Consider the following 15,383-nt stretch of genomic DNA (forward strand, 5'->3'; position numbering starts at 1 on the left):
CATATGAGATGGTTCTTCTTACCCAGGGGTGGGCAAAAGCCGGCCCGCGGGCCGGATCCGGCCCTTTTGCTAATTTTATCCGGCCCGTTGAAAAATTCCGCACATAAATTCCACGAAAAATAAATATCGATCACAAATTACTGACGAAAATCTACACTCGGTATTAAGGATTGCTGCAAGTGATTTGGAACCCAATTTTGAAGAAATAATGTCAGATGAACATTCGAGATTTCACGTTTCGCATTAACTTTAAATATTTATTTTACCGTTTGATGTTTTTCTTTTCTTTTTTGAATTCTATTTACTATTATATTTACGAAATGCAATATAAATGTTAAATTGTAATAACTATGTGTCAATATAAAATAATTTGTATCATTAAGACATAAATAAGTAACAAAATAAAATGTTTCATTGACTGGTTTATCTAATAGGCATTTATTTATAAAAATATTTCTTTAAAAATTACGTGACATATTTTATTCAAATTGAAATGATACTTAGTGTTTTTGTCAAAAAAAAATTGGCAGGGAAAAAACTCCATCCAAAACATCCGCTTGTGCAAAGCATATGCGGTATAGTCCTCCGGCCCGGGAGACATTTTGAAAATTTCATTTTGGCCCGCGCTTTAAAGTATTTGCCCACCCCTAAGTAAGTGCCCTTATGTATGGAAGGTAGAGGTAAGAATCTTACCTCTACCTTCCATACATAAAAGTTAACTCAAATTTGTATGGAGTTGGAACAGCGCCCCTAGTGACAGTCGTAGGCAAACGTTCAAACTCCATAGAAACTTGAGTTAACTTTTACGCTATCGAGAACGTTAAAAAGCTCGCACTAAGCACACTGGACAGCAGCACGAGGTCTAGAACCCGGTGACGTTCTTGACGGCGAGCTGCTCGTGTTGCGGCGCCATCTGGCGGTGCGAGTGGAACTGCATGGAGAAGGTGGCCAGCCCCGAGCTCAGCGAGCGCAGCGTGGACGAGTAGCCCACCACCTCCGACAGCGGAGCTATGCACTCTATCACCTGGGAATAAGGTTTATTTTATTTAATGAGTTTTGTGTGTATTTTTTTTTATTGCTTAGATGGGTGGACGAGCTCACAGCCCACCTGGTTGTTAAATGATTACTGGAGCCCATAGACATCTACAACGTAAATGCGCCACCCACCTTGAGATATCAGTTCTAAGGTCTCAGTATAGTTACAACGGCTGCCCCACCCTTCAAACCGAAACACATTACCGCTTCACGGCAGAAATAGGCGGGTGGTGGTACCCACCCGCGCGGACTCACAAGAGGTCCTACCACCAGTAATTACGCAAACTAAAATTTGCGGGTTTGATTTTTATTACACGATGTTATTCCTTCACCGCGAAAGATTTCATTAGAAAAATTGGTACGCGCCTGCGGGATTCGAACACCGGTGCATCGCTACACGCGAATGCACCAGACGTCTTATCCTTTAGGCCACGACGACTTCAATATTCAATATTGTGTACATTTTTATCTCTTGTATTATTAGCAGCTCTCTTTTTTACTAAGCGATGGGAGGGGGGTTTACGGCCGTTGTGGTGCTAAGCCGTCGCTGGATACGACAACGAGCGTGCTACGTTAGTGCGTCCTGGGGCCACAGTACCGAGTGGACTCGACACAGGCACGAGGCCGCGACTCACCTTGTTGTGTTGTCGCAGCTGGATGTGCTGCACCTCGACCCTCCGCCGCGAGAGGTCGGCCAGCACCCTCTGGGAGTGCGTCTCGGGACACACCACCTCCAGCGACATCACCGGCTCCAGAAGGATCGAGTCCGCCTCTTCGAACACCTAAAGAATTGAGGTTATACAGTGATGGAAATTCGACCTTATTTACAACGGCCACAAGATTTTGATTAATTTAGTGCACTAAATTCGTTAGTTTGTTTTATTTATTTATTTATTTATTTATTACACTTCATGTAAAATTTACATTGGCGGACTTAATGCCTAAGGCATTCTCTACCAGTTAACCAAAGGTAGTACAGAGTAAATAGTGGTAGGTGCAATGAAATTTATATTAGGTAACGAATACATACAAAAAAAGTATATCTACATATATACAAAATCACTGGTGGTAAGTCGTGTGAGATCCCCAGGGTAAGAGACAGCACATTGCCGTGGAGAGTATTAAGCTTTAGGCAGCGGCTTGACTCTGCCCCTGACAATGCTGAAGTCCACGAGCGATGCTAACCACTCACTATGAGGTGGGTCGTATGCTCGTCTGCCTATAAGGGCAATAAAAAATAAAATAAAAATATCTGTCGCAGAATAGACCGATATTTTCACTATTTTATGATATAATGCGCGCACGGTGGGTAATCGTGCAAAGAGATTGCGCAGCACGAAACGATGACAGTTCTGAGACGTCTTCACTCTTCGCGAGTCTGGCAACGAATGTGCTTCGATCCCACTCGCGCGACAACATCTCGACTCTGCCGAAGCCCACCACTCGAACTGAGACGACGCTTGACGAGCAGTTGCGGCTGGCACACACTAGATGGCGCTTTCGTTTCGTTTATCGTATCCGGATGCGACATATCTATAAGTTAATATGTAATACGACAAGGTAATAGAGGTACTCGCCTTCCTCAAGCACTGGGCAACGGACGCCGTCACTACGGAGTCGGAGGTGCCGCGCCCGGACTCGAACCAGTGCAGCGTCACCTGCACGTCCACCACCTGCACGTGATAAAGCAGTTGCCCTCGTGAGATGACCTCACGTGAGGTCGCCGCGCCGTGTATTCATGTTTACATTTCGCTTTACATACATATTTTTGAAGTGAAACTTCTTTAGAATCGTTATGATTTCAAACTCGATGAAACGAAAAAATAAGTCCACAGAGACACAAACACATAAATGTATAGGATTCAGCCGGCGAGAGAACGAGATAGAACACATTAGACGTTGTCGGTCTCCTCTTTGTGCGACTCTTCGTAGCATCCCCACTATCGTCTACTAAACATTGTCCATATGTATGCTCCTGTGTAGTGAGATAGTTATGCAAACTATAATTTTTGCGGTTTTGATTTTTATTACACAATATTATTCCTTCACCGTGCAAGTCAATCGTGAACATTTGTTAAGTACGTATGTATGTACGTGTCCGTATGTTACTGGTGCTTTGAGGTGTGTGGGTGACTCACATGTATTTATTTATTTTATAATATTTTATTATAATTACACTACACAACAACACATACATACTTTATTTTATATCAACACATTCATTTATCACACAATCATACAAAACATTATTTACACTAAACAAAATAAAATTCACAAGCAAAGTCAGGCGATAACTGCAGTATAGCGGCGGCGATATATTTCGCTAGTACATCGGTCGCATTTTTACCGATCCACCGCCACCAGTCGAAATCTGACTTGCGAGCGCGCATCCCGTATTATCTTTTCTGTTCTACGCCTTTTATAATTTTTGCTTTTTGTTTCGTGTACTGCTTGTGTTGCTTGAACTATTTATTTCTTGCTACTTTCTCCTTCTTTCTTTATATTTGTGTTCGTCTTAAATAAAAACTTTCTTTGTGTACTTTTGTGTTTGCAAAGACTTTATAATTCAACCCAAGACGACTAAAAGGTGGATGTCTCAATGGCGCGACGTACCGGACAGCCGAGCTTGGGCCCGTGCAGCAGCGCGGCGGCGACCCCCTGCCGCACGGCCTGCAGCTGCCGCGGGTGTAGATGCGCGAGGTTCGACGCGCTCTCGGCCGTCTTATCTAATCTGTGGAGTAATTCTTTTTTTTATTGCTTAGATGTGTGGACGAGCTCACACCCCACCTGGTGTTAAGTGGTTACCGGAGCCCATAGAAATCTATAACGTAAATGCGCCACCCACCTCGAGATATAAGTTCTAAGGTCTCAGTATAGTTACAACGGCTACCCACCCTTCAAACCGAAACGCATTACTGCTTCACGGGAAAAATAGGCGGGGGTGGTGGTACCTACCCGTGCGGACTCACAAGATGTCCTCCTACCAGTAATAAGAGGTCCTACCACCAGTAAAAAGTAAAGTATTTTCAAACGCGACTTTTTGGCGGGAACGCGAGGAGTGAAGTTGTGTGATTTGTTTTATTTTGTCTATTTAGTGTTTCTTCAGGTTTAAATGTGTAATAACGGTGCTTTATTAACTGCTTAATATCTGTGAAAGTGCACAAATGTGTGAAAATGAAACAAAGCCGCTGAACTTCTCGGGATGCTCTAAAAAGTCCACTGAAAAAATCTCAGTAAATGATCACCATTTTACTAACATTATATTTCACCCCATATCATCTCATCTCATTTCGTTTTATTTCATCCCGGTTGATTAATGTCTCAAATTAATCATCTTCATTTAATTTCACTCCATATTATCATTTTCATAAAAATATGAATATAAATTAAAATAAGACATGACTTAAAGATCTTTGTTACCAGGTCATAAAATCCCTTTAAAAAAAAAACATATTTTCAAACGATTCTGATCTTAAATGCAGCCTATTCTACAGGTAGGTGAGTTCACAGGACTCGATCTGGGAGAATTTGTAAACACTGGCCCTAGTAGAGCCGCGCTTCGCAGAATCTACCACCGGATCTGAAACGCGACCCACTGAGATCCGGCTCAGTGGACTGTGACTATGCGTTAGTTCGCTTTATCGAAGTCTTCGTCGTAATTGACGAGTTCTGTAACGACGAAAACTGTAAAGTATTGCAAACGTCAGAAATAAAACCGTAAAATTAAATAGTAAATATTTTCATCGATTATTGTGAATTTTGCGTCAATTAATCTGGTGTGCTCTGGAGGTGGCCCAACGAGGGTTCCAGTAACACTGATCTATCAGCATACAAAGCAATACGGGGATCTAGCGGCCCTCACCTGAGGATCTTATCCTGAGCGACTCCCTTGACGGTCCTGGCGGACATGGTGACCTTCAGCTGCTGCCTGGTGCCGCCGATCTTCCTGTCCACAGTGAGCGTGTTCTTGCCGGAAGAGACCAGCGCCTCCCGGTACGCTATCTGCAGCGGGCCCAGCTCCACGTCTATCTTGTACTCTCTGATGATGCGCTCCTTTATGATCTCCAGGTGGAGCTCGCCCATACCTGGCGTGGAGACGACCAAGTGAGAGTCTTTTTTCAGCGGTCTTCCCCAACAACTGCGACATTGGGTTATTCAAGAAAAGAGCATATTCTTACCTGAAGGGTAGGCAACGCACTGGCGTAAACGCTGGTGACCGTGGGCGGCGGTGAATCACTTACCATCAGGTGACCCGTCTTGCTCGTTTGCCTCTCGTTGTTATAATAATAATAAAAAAAGCTATTGCCTGGCGGTTAGGCATGCTCTGAGTTACTATTCGAGTAAGGTTTTTTTATGATTAAAAGATTACTGGTAGCCCGGAGGCCTTTCCAGTTCACCAGGACAGGTGGGCAAAGCTCGGCCAGGAGTGGGATTTGCTAACAGCTACCCGAGCGCCTCCGAATGAGACGTAACAGCTCAAGAGCAGCTGCTTCGCGAATGAATCAATGAGACTCAGCGAGCTGATTCATGGGTTGGGTTGCACGTCGAACTCATTGTCGAGTTCGACGAGTACGGTTACCGGGGCCCCTAAGCTTGCTCTTAGTGTTAGAGCTGAAGGTGTCATCGAGTAAGGTATTTGACCGCTGGATTCTAGAACCATAATGTGATTGCTTCCTCCGCCGAGACACGAGGTTTTCAATCTTGATTGCAAAGGCTATTCGACCCTTCAGTCCTTCGTCCTAAAAATAGAGACTTCGAAAAGAGCATCTCCCTCACAAGAGTTAGTTAAGAGAAAGGCTTACTGTCCATTTGTTGCCATAGGCACGCGCGGGCTCTGTGTGGAGGCGTGCGTCATGAGCTACAAATAACAAAATCGGAGGATAGAAGATAAGTTAGAGGAGACACAAACAACAGTCCACTGACCCGCCAATACGATCTGTCCGCTTTCGTCGTCCGCGTTGACCCTGAGGCTCGGGTCCTCCCGCTGCAGCTGCTCCAGCGCCGTCTCCAGCGCCGCCTGATGCATGGCGCTGGGGGGCTCGATGGAGCACAGGAACACGGGCTCGGGGACGGTCGTGCCTGAACGGACAAACCGGCTGGTTCTCATGTTACAACACCACTTTATGCCTCATTGTGGAAGAATCGACGGAACAACACTGTCCTGGTGTGAACTATTAGGTGGTCACCGTCGCTCATGGACGTCAGCAATGTCATGGGCAAAGCCAAGCCACTGCCTACCATTAAGTACTCTCCGCAAGCCTCGTTTGAAGAAGGACATGCCATAGTGCTCGGAAAACACCGTGGAGGGGTGCTCATTCCAAAGCCGGATAGTACGTGGCAAAAAAGATCTTTGGAAACGCACTGTCGATGAACACAGCGGTTCCAAATAATATGGAACTCTGCTCTAATGGCGGGGGGTGCGAGGAGGTAACGTGAACGCGGCCACCCATCACGAGACATGACTTCGTATATATGGACTAAGTATTCCCGATAGAACCTACCGATGCCGAGCAGAATTTCTGCAAGTTCTTCAGGCTCTGGTTCAGAGTCGAGAGCCTGTAGCCTCTGCTTGGCGCTGGGCAGCATCAGCTCCTCCGCCCGCCCGGGGAGGCGGAGCAGCGCCGCCAGCCGACCCCGGGCCCTGTTGGCCGCCGCTTGTGTGGACGTGACCAGGTCCCCCGTCATGGTCGCCTGCAAGACGCTGTTTCATCGTATTGATTGATGTTTTGCACTTAGAGAGTACATGGTACGTAGTGCGACTGTAGTGCTATGTTAATAAACCACGGACGGACATCGTATCTTCGCCTGGTTTGTTAACACAGCCCTTTGGAGACAATTTAGTTTTAGTTAGAGAGAGTTAGATAGTTTTTGTACAATGTAGTAACAATTTAAAAATCAGCCTATAGCGTCGGCAGAAAATCAAAGCAGAATGCCAGCTTTTAGATTACATTCCCTTATAGAGCCATTTTTAATATTTTACCAGCGGGACGGTGAATTACGAAGCGGCATACCATCGACCTGCCTACTTTTGGCTAGAAATAATCGATCATTATTATCTTCTTTTTCCCCCCATTATCCGCTGGTAGCCTATGAGGCTAATCCAGCTACGCCTTGGCGAGTAGATGAACTCACGGACCCAACCTGAGAGAATTTGCTAACACTAGCCCTAGTAAGAGCAGTACTTCGCAGAATCTACCACCGGATCGGAATCGCGACCTACTGAGAGGACCCGGTGAGAAACTCAGTGGGCTGTCTGTGTCTATGGATTAGTTAGTTAGGTTAGACGAGTTCGACGTGGATGGTGCCCTATGCTTAAGAAGCCTAAAAGCACCGAGAATGACTCCGGAGGATCCGACAAGACGTACCTCGAGCGATGGCGGCTTTGCTTTGCGCCGTCGCGGTTGTATAAGCAACTAGCTGTAACCGTCCGCTTCGCTGGGAATTTAAAACTAACATTATTATTTCTCACCCTCACAAAGATTCTCATCATTAACGCTCCCGCAACTGGTGTAGGAAGTCTAACACTCATATAAATATTAGCCTATCCATTAAGTACATGTATTTTCTACACGGATACCAAATTTCAAGTCAATCGGATGCATGGTTCAGTAGTTATAACGGAACATCCGTAAAAACCACTGTAGATTTATATATTAGTATAGATTAGTGGTGGTCACGATAAGAGGGTTATTATTGCCGTCTCATGACCGCACTTGACACGTCTGCGGGCCCAGCTGCCCAGGGACATCATCAAAGTACATCGCTGCGTGTCTCGTCGCTAATAATCGCTCGCCCCCCTCGTGAAGCACGTCCCGGACAGCAGGTGAGTGAGTACTCACCTTGAGCGAGCCCACGACGGCGATGTTGCCCGCGGCCACCGACTCCACCGGTCGGTACTCGTCAGCCAACGCCACGTACAGCGCGCCCGTCTGGTTAGAACAATTATATTCACAAACATTTCTAATTGTATAAAATCTCGAACCGTCTAGAATGTCGCGTGACATCCTCCCAACTTCAACACGAAATCACATCGCCCTTTTGTGAAAATAAATACGATATCACACAGCATACATCACAAACATAATATATAACATATATCACTCCACACTGCACTTATTACATGTCGTAATGACATCTCATCAGCAATGGGCTAGTGGCAACGTCGGCACAGGTACCGACCACCACTTTTTATTTATTTATTGCTTAGATGGGTGGACGAGCTCATGGCCTACCTAGCTAAGTGGTTACCAGAGCCCATAGACATCTACAACGTAACTACCACGCGCAACGTAAACCCACCTTGAGATATAAGTTCTAAAGTCTCAAGTATAGTTACAACGGCTGCCCTACTCTTCAAACCGAAACGCATTACTGCTTCACGGCAGAAATACACAGGGCGGCGGTATCTACCCGTGCGGACTCACAAGACGTCCTACCACCAATAATCTTGCCAGTTGGAGGGGTTAGACCGCCGCCATTATAGCACGAGTGAGGATTACCTCGTGCCTTGAGGTGGGTGGCGGTATTCAGGTTATGCTGCCTATACTACAGTGGTCATTTAACACAAGATAAGTAGTGAACTGGTCCACTCATGTATATAAATAATTAATAGGACGGTGGTATCTTTAGTTATTCACGACTAAAGAGCTCCGGTAAGTCACCTGCTCGCTTCTGTCCTGTCCAAGGTTGTAGATCTTCTGGGCCTTCTTCATCTCGCCACTGTACAGCCTCACGAAGGTCAGCACTCCCCTCTGGTCGTCGTGGATCACTTTGAAAGCCCTGCCCGCTAGCTCCTCACCGAAGCATTTATACAGCTCGTGTCCTTCCAGGGGACTTGGAAGATATGACATGACACCGTCCATCAAGGTTTGAACCCCTATAGAAATAAAAAAGTGTTGGAGTTTTAAGAAATATTCCACACGGTAGTAGTTTTTTTTCTTCTGTCTCATTAATTTAGTACGGCAACACTGCACCACGGGAGCTAATGGAAAGTACAACACTACACGGGTGAGGATTGATATCGAGAAGGCCTTTGACCGGTTGTGGCATAGGGGACTCTTATAGAAGTTGTCATCCTAAGAAATCCTAGGAAAGGACTATGCGAGTGTATCGCCGGTTTTTTGGATGCACTTCTGATGTTCCAGTCGTCGTTGATGGCTGCTGCTGTGGCTGATGCCATAACTGTAATATGATTATTTCGTGCTATCCCACATGACAGTGGGCACCGCTATGTGGGTCCAATACACCAGCCATCAGAGAAATCTGAGTCTATCTCGGAGCACGGTTCAGGAGAAGCGATAAAAACTTGTAACTGAAGTGAAGTACTCTGGAGCGGGTATCCGAATGAGGTGAATAGAATTTAATTTAAATCCTCATTTCCTTAGAATCTCTCCCTAATTTCCCTATCTGAAAGAGGTCAAACTCCGCACCCTTCACACTTACCTATATTTTTATAAGAACTTCCACACAAAATAGGAAAAGCTTTCATTTTAATAGTAGATCTTCTGACCGCATTGTCTATGTCGCGTGCGCTCAACTCCAAAGACTCGTTGTTTATGATTGTCTCTGCTATCTCATCGTCTATAGAAGAAAGAGTGTCCACGAGTTGTCTATGGTCAGTAACGGCCGCCTCCCATTTGTGACCGTCGTCTTTCTCCGTCAGTTTTCTTCGAGTGAACTTCTGTCCTCGTCCTTGAGTCCATATTATCTCTTCTAGGTTAATTAAATCTATTAGTCCTGCGAGAAAATTGTTCATTATTAGTTCATGTAATATTTTAGATAAATATTTTAGACCTAAGTATTCATCCAGAGTCTAAGGATGGAACCGGAAGTTATCCACGAAAACTAGAGATCTGTCGATCGGTCCTTTTGACCCGAAATAATTGTAATTGCAATGCAATTTGATTATAATGTTAAAAAAAAGACACTAAATGTAAATAGTTCAAATAAGTTGCAAATCATCATCTTTCTCGTCTTCGAGACAAAAGAGTTCACGACACATTCGTTGAAAAATCAAAAGTTATAGAATCTTTACTAGATAAGTCACTGAAGCATACGCGGGCGACGTGTGATCGAATCAAATGTTGCGATGAGCACAGGTCCGATACGAACCAAACAAAATGGCTCCTACATATTCGACAATACACAAAAATCACACAATATGTTTGTTAGTTTCAGAATACAAATGAGGATACAGCCTCTCATGGTGCGTTGCAGACCGCGGCAAGGTCAGCCCATTCACAATGAAATAATACAATAGCGGTATCGATAAGCGCGCGTCACAGCCATTAAGGACAAAACTCGACATCAGACAAGTGCGGCGAGGCGGGCGAAGGCGGGGCGGGCTGCCCCCCGCGCGTCGCCTCACGCCCCGATGGACATGAACTGGCGCGCCTACAGTATAGTATTTTAAAAAGTTTTTTATGTACCTAAATTACTCACTTAGTAAGTAAATTCCAGAGGGCACCGACTTGGATGTGCCCCTGTCATTGCTAACGTCCATAAGCGACGGTAACCACCCACCATCAGGTAGGCCGTATGCTCGTCTGCCTACCAAGACAATAACAAAACAGGTCTAAAGGCAATAACTTGAGAAGTCGTACCAATGAGTCGTCCTTCGTGCCTAACGGTGTGGTGGAGTAGCAAAGGCGTGGCTTGCAGTTTCTCTGTGACCGAGTTCACGCAAGCCTCCACGAATGCGTCATTCCTGTCCATCTTGTTTAAGTAGAGTATCCGAGGTACTCTGTACCCGCTGGCCTGTCTCCACACTGTTAATGTTTGTGCTTCGACACCTGTAAAGGAAAATATTCGTAGTGGTATGAGTTATTGGAAAACTGTGAGTGTAATAGCTAAAGCCTCTCCGAGTGGATAACTAAGATGTTTGAGTTGTTAACAGGTCAGCAACACATTTCATGTTCCATACCTAATTTTTTATAAAACACAACATAGTGGGACTACCCGATCTCAGACCTGGGAACTTCTAACATAATATACTTTTAATATGCTGCATAGAACCATTTACCGTGTAACTTTCTTTGTAGTATTACTTGAACTTTTTGGAACAACATTTATAATCATCGAAACCTTCTCAGACAATCAACAGTTCAATGTGCACTACTTAAAACAATTACAACTACAGAGATTTGATTTTACATGGAAATTGTATTTTACCCAGAGTTCGATTTATTCTTTGTTATATACTTTTTGAGTTTAGTTCACCTCTTAAGATGAGAAGTTTTTGGTCTAGTAATAGAATTATTGTATTTGTATTGTATAACTTCTTATTTTAACATTAAAAGTACTTTTTTATAAACAAAATATGCTCAGGACAACTAAATGTACTTGTGTTTCAACAAGCCTTAAAGATCAATCAATCAAAATACCAGTGTTGCTTACCGGCAGATCCATCTAGAACTATAACTGCACCATCGAGAACAGCCAAACTCTGTTCGACCTCCATTGTGAAGTCTATGTGTCCTGGTGTATCTATTAGATTGATCTGCCCTCCTCTCCAAGGGATTGTTACTGCTGCAGCTGAGATGGTACATAAAAACAGTACATAAATAATACAATTATAAAAATTAAGGCCTTTTCAATTTCAAAACTGCTACTTAATGTGATTAATTTTTGGAGTCTTATTTTTTCATTTATATATATTATTGCCCTTGTAGGCAGACAAGCATACGGCCCACCTGATGGTAAGTGGTTACCGTCCCCCATGGACTTCAGCAATGCCAGAGGCAGAGCCAAGCTGCTGCCTACCGCTTAATACTCTAATATGTGTAATAAGTATTACTTGAACCCTATTATTAGTACTGTACTTGTATCACATTTTATTTAGTGCCTCTACATTAAATATACCTGTGATAATAATTAGAATAAAGTAACCGAAATAAAATAAAGAATTTTTAGAATAAAGTGCTGTTGATCCAGAACAATATTATTTAAATCATATCTTCTAACCATCCAAGAATTCTAACTAAAGCTTCTACTTACAAGTGATTGTGATTCCTCTTTGCCTCTCTTGTTCCATGTAATCTGTGACGGTATTCCCATGATGCACCTCTCCCATAGATCTGATGGTGCCTGAGTAAAACAGCATTCTTTCTGTTGTTGTTGTTTTACCTGTAAAATGGTACACCATTAAAGTAATCATCCACTCATAGAGGACATTTCATTCTAGTGTGATTTCTCTTTCCTATCACATGACCTACAACTATTAATTTTTCCAAGTTGTCAGGATTTCGTCGGGCCACGTGTGTCGGTGGAAGGAAAGAGAAGTCGAGGAAGATTGCCAACCAGGTAGATGGACATAGTCAAGGAGGCCACAAACATCAGCGTCCCGAGCGCCATTAAGCAAGCCGAGTGCAGGCAGCATTGGAGGAAGCTGGTGCAAAAACTGGACCAAGGTGGTTATGACCCTCAGTAATGAGGAACCGACGAAGAAGAAAGTGTGATTTCAACACATCTTATGGGGTCGAAGTTGCAGTTGGATTGTAATACTTATTGATTTCACATTTAACTTGCTAGGAAAGTTTGCCACTGGTACGCTGAAGTACAATTATAAGTACTACTACGGTATTTTCTAGTATGAGATTGCATACATTCGTTAGATCATATTTTAGAATCTACCTTTGTTTATATGATACAGACTTCGAACATGCTATTGTTTAGGCACCTGAATTTTAAATCTATAGACTGCAGTGTACTTAAAGTACACTCCGGTCCATTTGAGAAAACATAAGTTAAGATTTTTTCCGTGCTATGTGCAAATACATTCACAGTAAAATAGATGAAATGAAATCAAAACCTAACCTGCATCAATGTGCGCTAAAATACCAATATTACGAATATTTTCCATTTCATTGACATTATTTTTAGTAGAATTACTGTAACATCTTGTTGCCCAAGCATTTTTGAAGAAATTTCTGTAATTACTTAAGAAATATAGCTTTTTCATTTTCAAGTAGGTTCAAATAAATAGAAAATAAAACTACACTTGATTTCAGCTGATTTTGACAAATCAAATGTAGTTCTTTTAGGCAAAGGGGACATTCCACTTATAGCCAAAAGCCAAAGCCATGGCAGTTCAAAGAATAAATGAAAACTTGGGAATTTATTGAAAGTGGGGTCGATCACTTAGTTGCGATATAAAAATTGACCAGTTTCCTGTTTTTCTGTGTTTCGTAAAAGGCGAGGAAGAGAAAATAAGCAGCAGGGCTTGTAACGTAACGTTACAACTGAAATCGTCTGAAAAATAAAAAAAGATAAAAAAAAAACCTTAAAACAAAAGTATTTATGTTCAAAGCAGTTATTTTATCGACTGTACCGCTGAGGTGAGAACAATAGTTCCCACCTCCCCCCGAGACGTAGGTTCGGCTGGCGCAGACACTGCGCAGCCGCCGCGCCGGAGTCGTCACTAGACTTCCATATTAGTCTTACGTTTGTATTCGAGTTCAGTTAAAGTTCGTTTTCAAACCTAGACGACTTACCTACAAATAATTTATTTAAAAAATATATTTAGTACAGCAATATCGTGTGCTGTTTAATATTAACACGATTAAAATAAACGGATTCGACCCCGCTTTTAGGGGTTCATGCCTAGCTGTTTTTTTCACGCTTCTTGCTTATTGCTTCACCCGATAACTGCGTCTGTGCTGAAAAGGTCATCTCCGCCCAGTAACCCGTACCCTGGTGATCTAGCCAGCCCAGGAAACCTCCAGGAGTCCAGACGTGGTGCTTCAGCGGGTCAACCCACGTCAGTTGGCTGCCGGAATTCAGGAGGGTAACCTACAGAGGGAGAGTCAGATCGGCCGTACAACCACGCCCTACAAATTCGTGTGCTCAACTGCCTGTGTTTTTTTTTATATGTAATATATATATTTTTTACTTGAGACACTATTGTTTTTGTTTTTTTTCTTTTTTTTAAAGGAAAGACTAAGCAGTTGTCGCACTGGCGCCCTTTACGTGGTTATATCTGACTTTGCCTCTCGAGTCAAGTGGTTGCAGATTATACGTGTGTGTGTGTGTCCTTTTGTTAAGCATTATTGTGTTGTGACTGTCCTAAGTGTTGTAAAAATCGTCGTACTGTACATGTCCTATATTGTGTTATTTTTGTGTACCTACATTTTTAGTTTATGATACTCTTACAAACCTAACGTTTTTATTTAAGATTTGTTTCAAGCAAAAATAGGTACAATCCTAAACAAAAGTGCAATAAGATTTAAATTTTTTTCTTTTTTCTTTTTTCTTCTTTGTTAATTTAAAATTTAATCAAACAAAAAGCTTGTTTTTTTTTGTATTAATACAATCCAGACGTTTTTTTTTTTTTAATTTAAAAAGTACATATATATTTTTACTTTATTTTCATCTTCTGGATTTTTTTTATTTAGTCCTAGACGTTTTATTGGTACGAACCTTGTAACAGAACGGAGTTTTTTTTTCTCTTAACTATATTCCTTTATTTATTCGTATGCCATTTCAAGCTAACTCTGAGGTATCACTATGGTTTTTACGATAAAATTTTTATCCCTACAAAAAACTGAACTGGAATACGAAGTTGCGATAAGAGGTGAGACCCCCGGTGCTACGGTGGCTGATCTTAGGAAACAGATTAGCAAATTAAGTCAATCTTTTCCTTCAGAAGATGTATTATGTTCTCATCTCGAACCCCTAGATGATCTTCAATCTGTTTTGGACTTGCTGAATAAAGTCAATGCAAGTCTCGAGTCAAGCCCTACTGATAAAAGTACATTATCGCGCATAGAGAATATTTTTCATCACCTTTATCATAGGATCAACAGAATAGTGGTTGATGAAGTAGAGAAGCCGCACTCTGCTTGTTGTAAACTTTTTAAAGAATCCTATGAAAAATTCCAGAAATTAAGCAAAAAGGCAGTTGATCCTCTATTAGTTGGTGTATCTAGTTCAGCATCTGCTTCTGTACCTGGCATTCAGGCACCAATTAATGTCGCTGTTACTTGTGATAGAGGTGTTACTTCAGAACTGAGTAGGCTGAAGTTCGATGGTAAGTCATGTGTTCGATCTTTTATTCAACGTGTTTACGAATTTAGCGAGGCGCGTAGCATCCCCGACTCAAAACTTCTCTCATCTGCTACAGAAATATTTACAAATGATGCGCTGCATTGGTTCAGGAGTATTAAGGACCAGGTTTCATCTTGGGATGATCTTGTTGTTCTTTTAAAAAAAGATTTTGATAAAGCAGACTATGATTACCGTTTACTTGCTGAGATTCGTGCTAGGACTCAAGGGGAAACGGAAAATATTACGATATACTTAGCTATTCTCTCGGGTATGTTTGCCCGCCTCTTAAAATCACTTTCGGAAGA

General features: G+C 42.6%; 1 protein-coding gene across 1 annotated transcript; it reads right to left on the bottom strand.

Annotated features, from left to right (window-relative positions):
* Positions 1-409: 409 nt before the first annotated feature.
* Positions 410-13,309, bottom strand: mRRF2 (mitochondrial ribosome recycling factor 2). The gene is made up of 14 exons (XM_028181676.2): positions 12,850-13,309; positions 12,031-12,159; positions 11,431-11,568; positions 10,638-10,826; positions 9,478-9,771; positions 8,697-8,911; positions 7,875-7,964; positions 6,537-6,726; positions 5,959-6,114; positions 4,898-5,120; positions 3,649-3,766; positions 2,613-2,708; positions 1,671-1,817; positions 410-1,024 (listed from the first exon to the last, which is right to left on the bottom strand). The coding sequence occupies exons 1-14, from the start codon at positions 12,992-12,994 to the stop codon at positions 863-865; spliced, it is 2,292 nt and encodes a 763-aa protein (XP_028037477.2). The 5' UTR covers positions 12,995-13,309; the 3' UTR covers positions 410-862.
* Positions 13,310-15,383: the final 2,074 nt, after the last annotated feature.

Source organism: Bombyx mandarina, chromosome 25, assembly GCF_030267445.1.
Source record: "Bombyx mandarina strain Sakado chromosome 25, ASM3026744v2".
Lineage (NCBI taxonomy): Eukaryota > Metazoa > Arthropoda > Insecta > Lepidoptera > Bombycidae > Bombyx > Bombyx mandarina.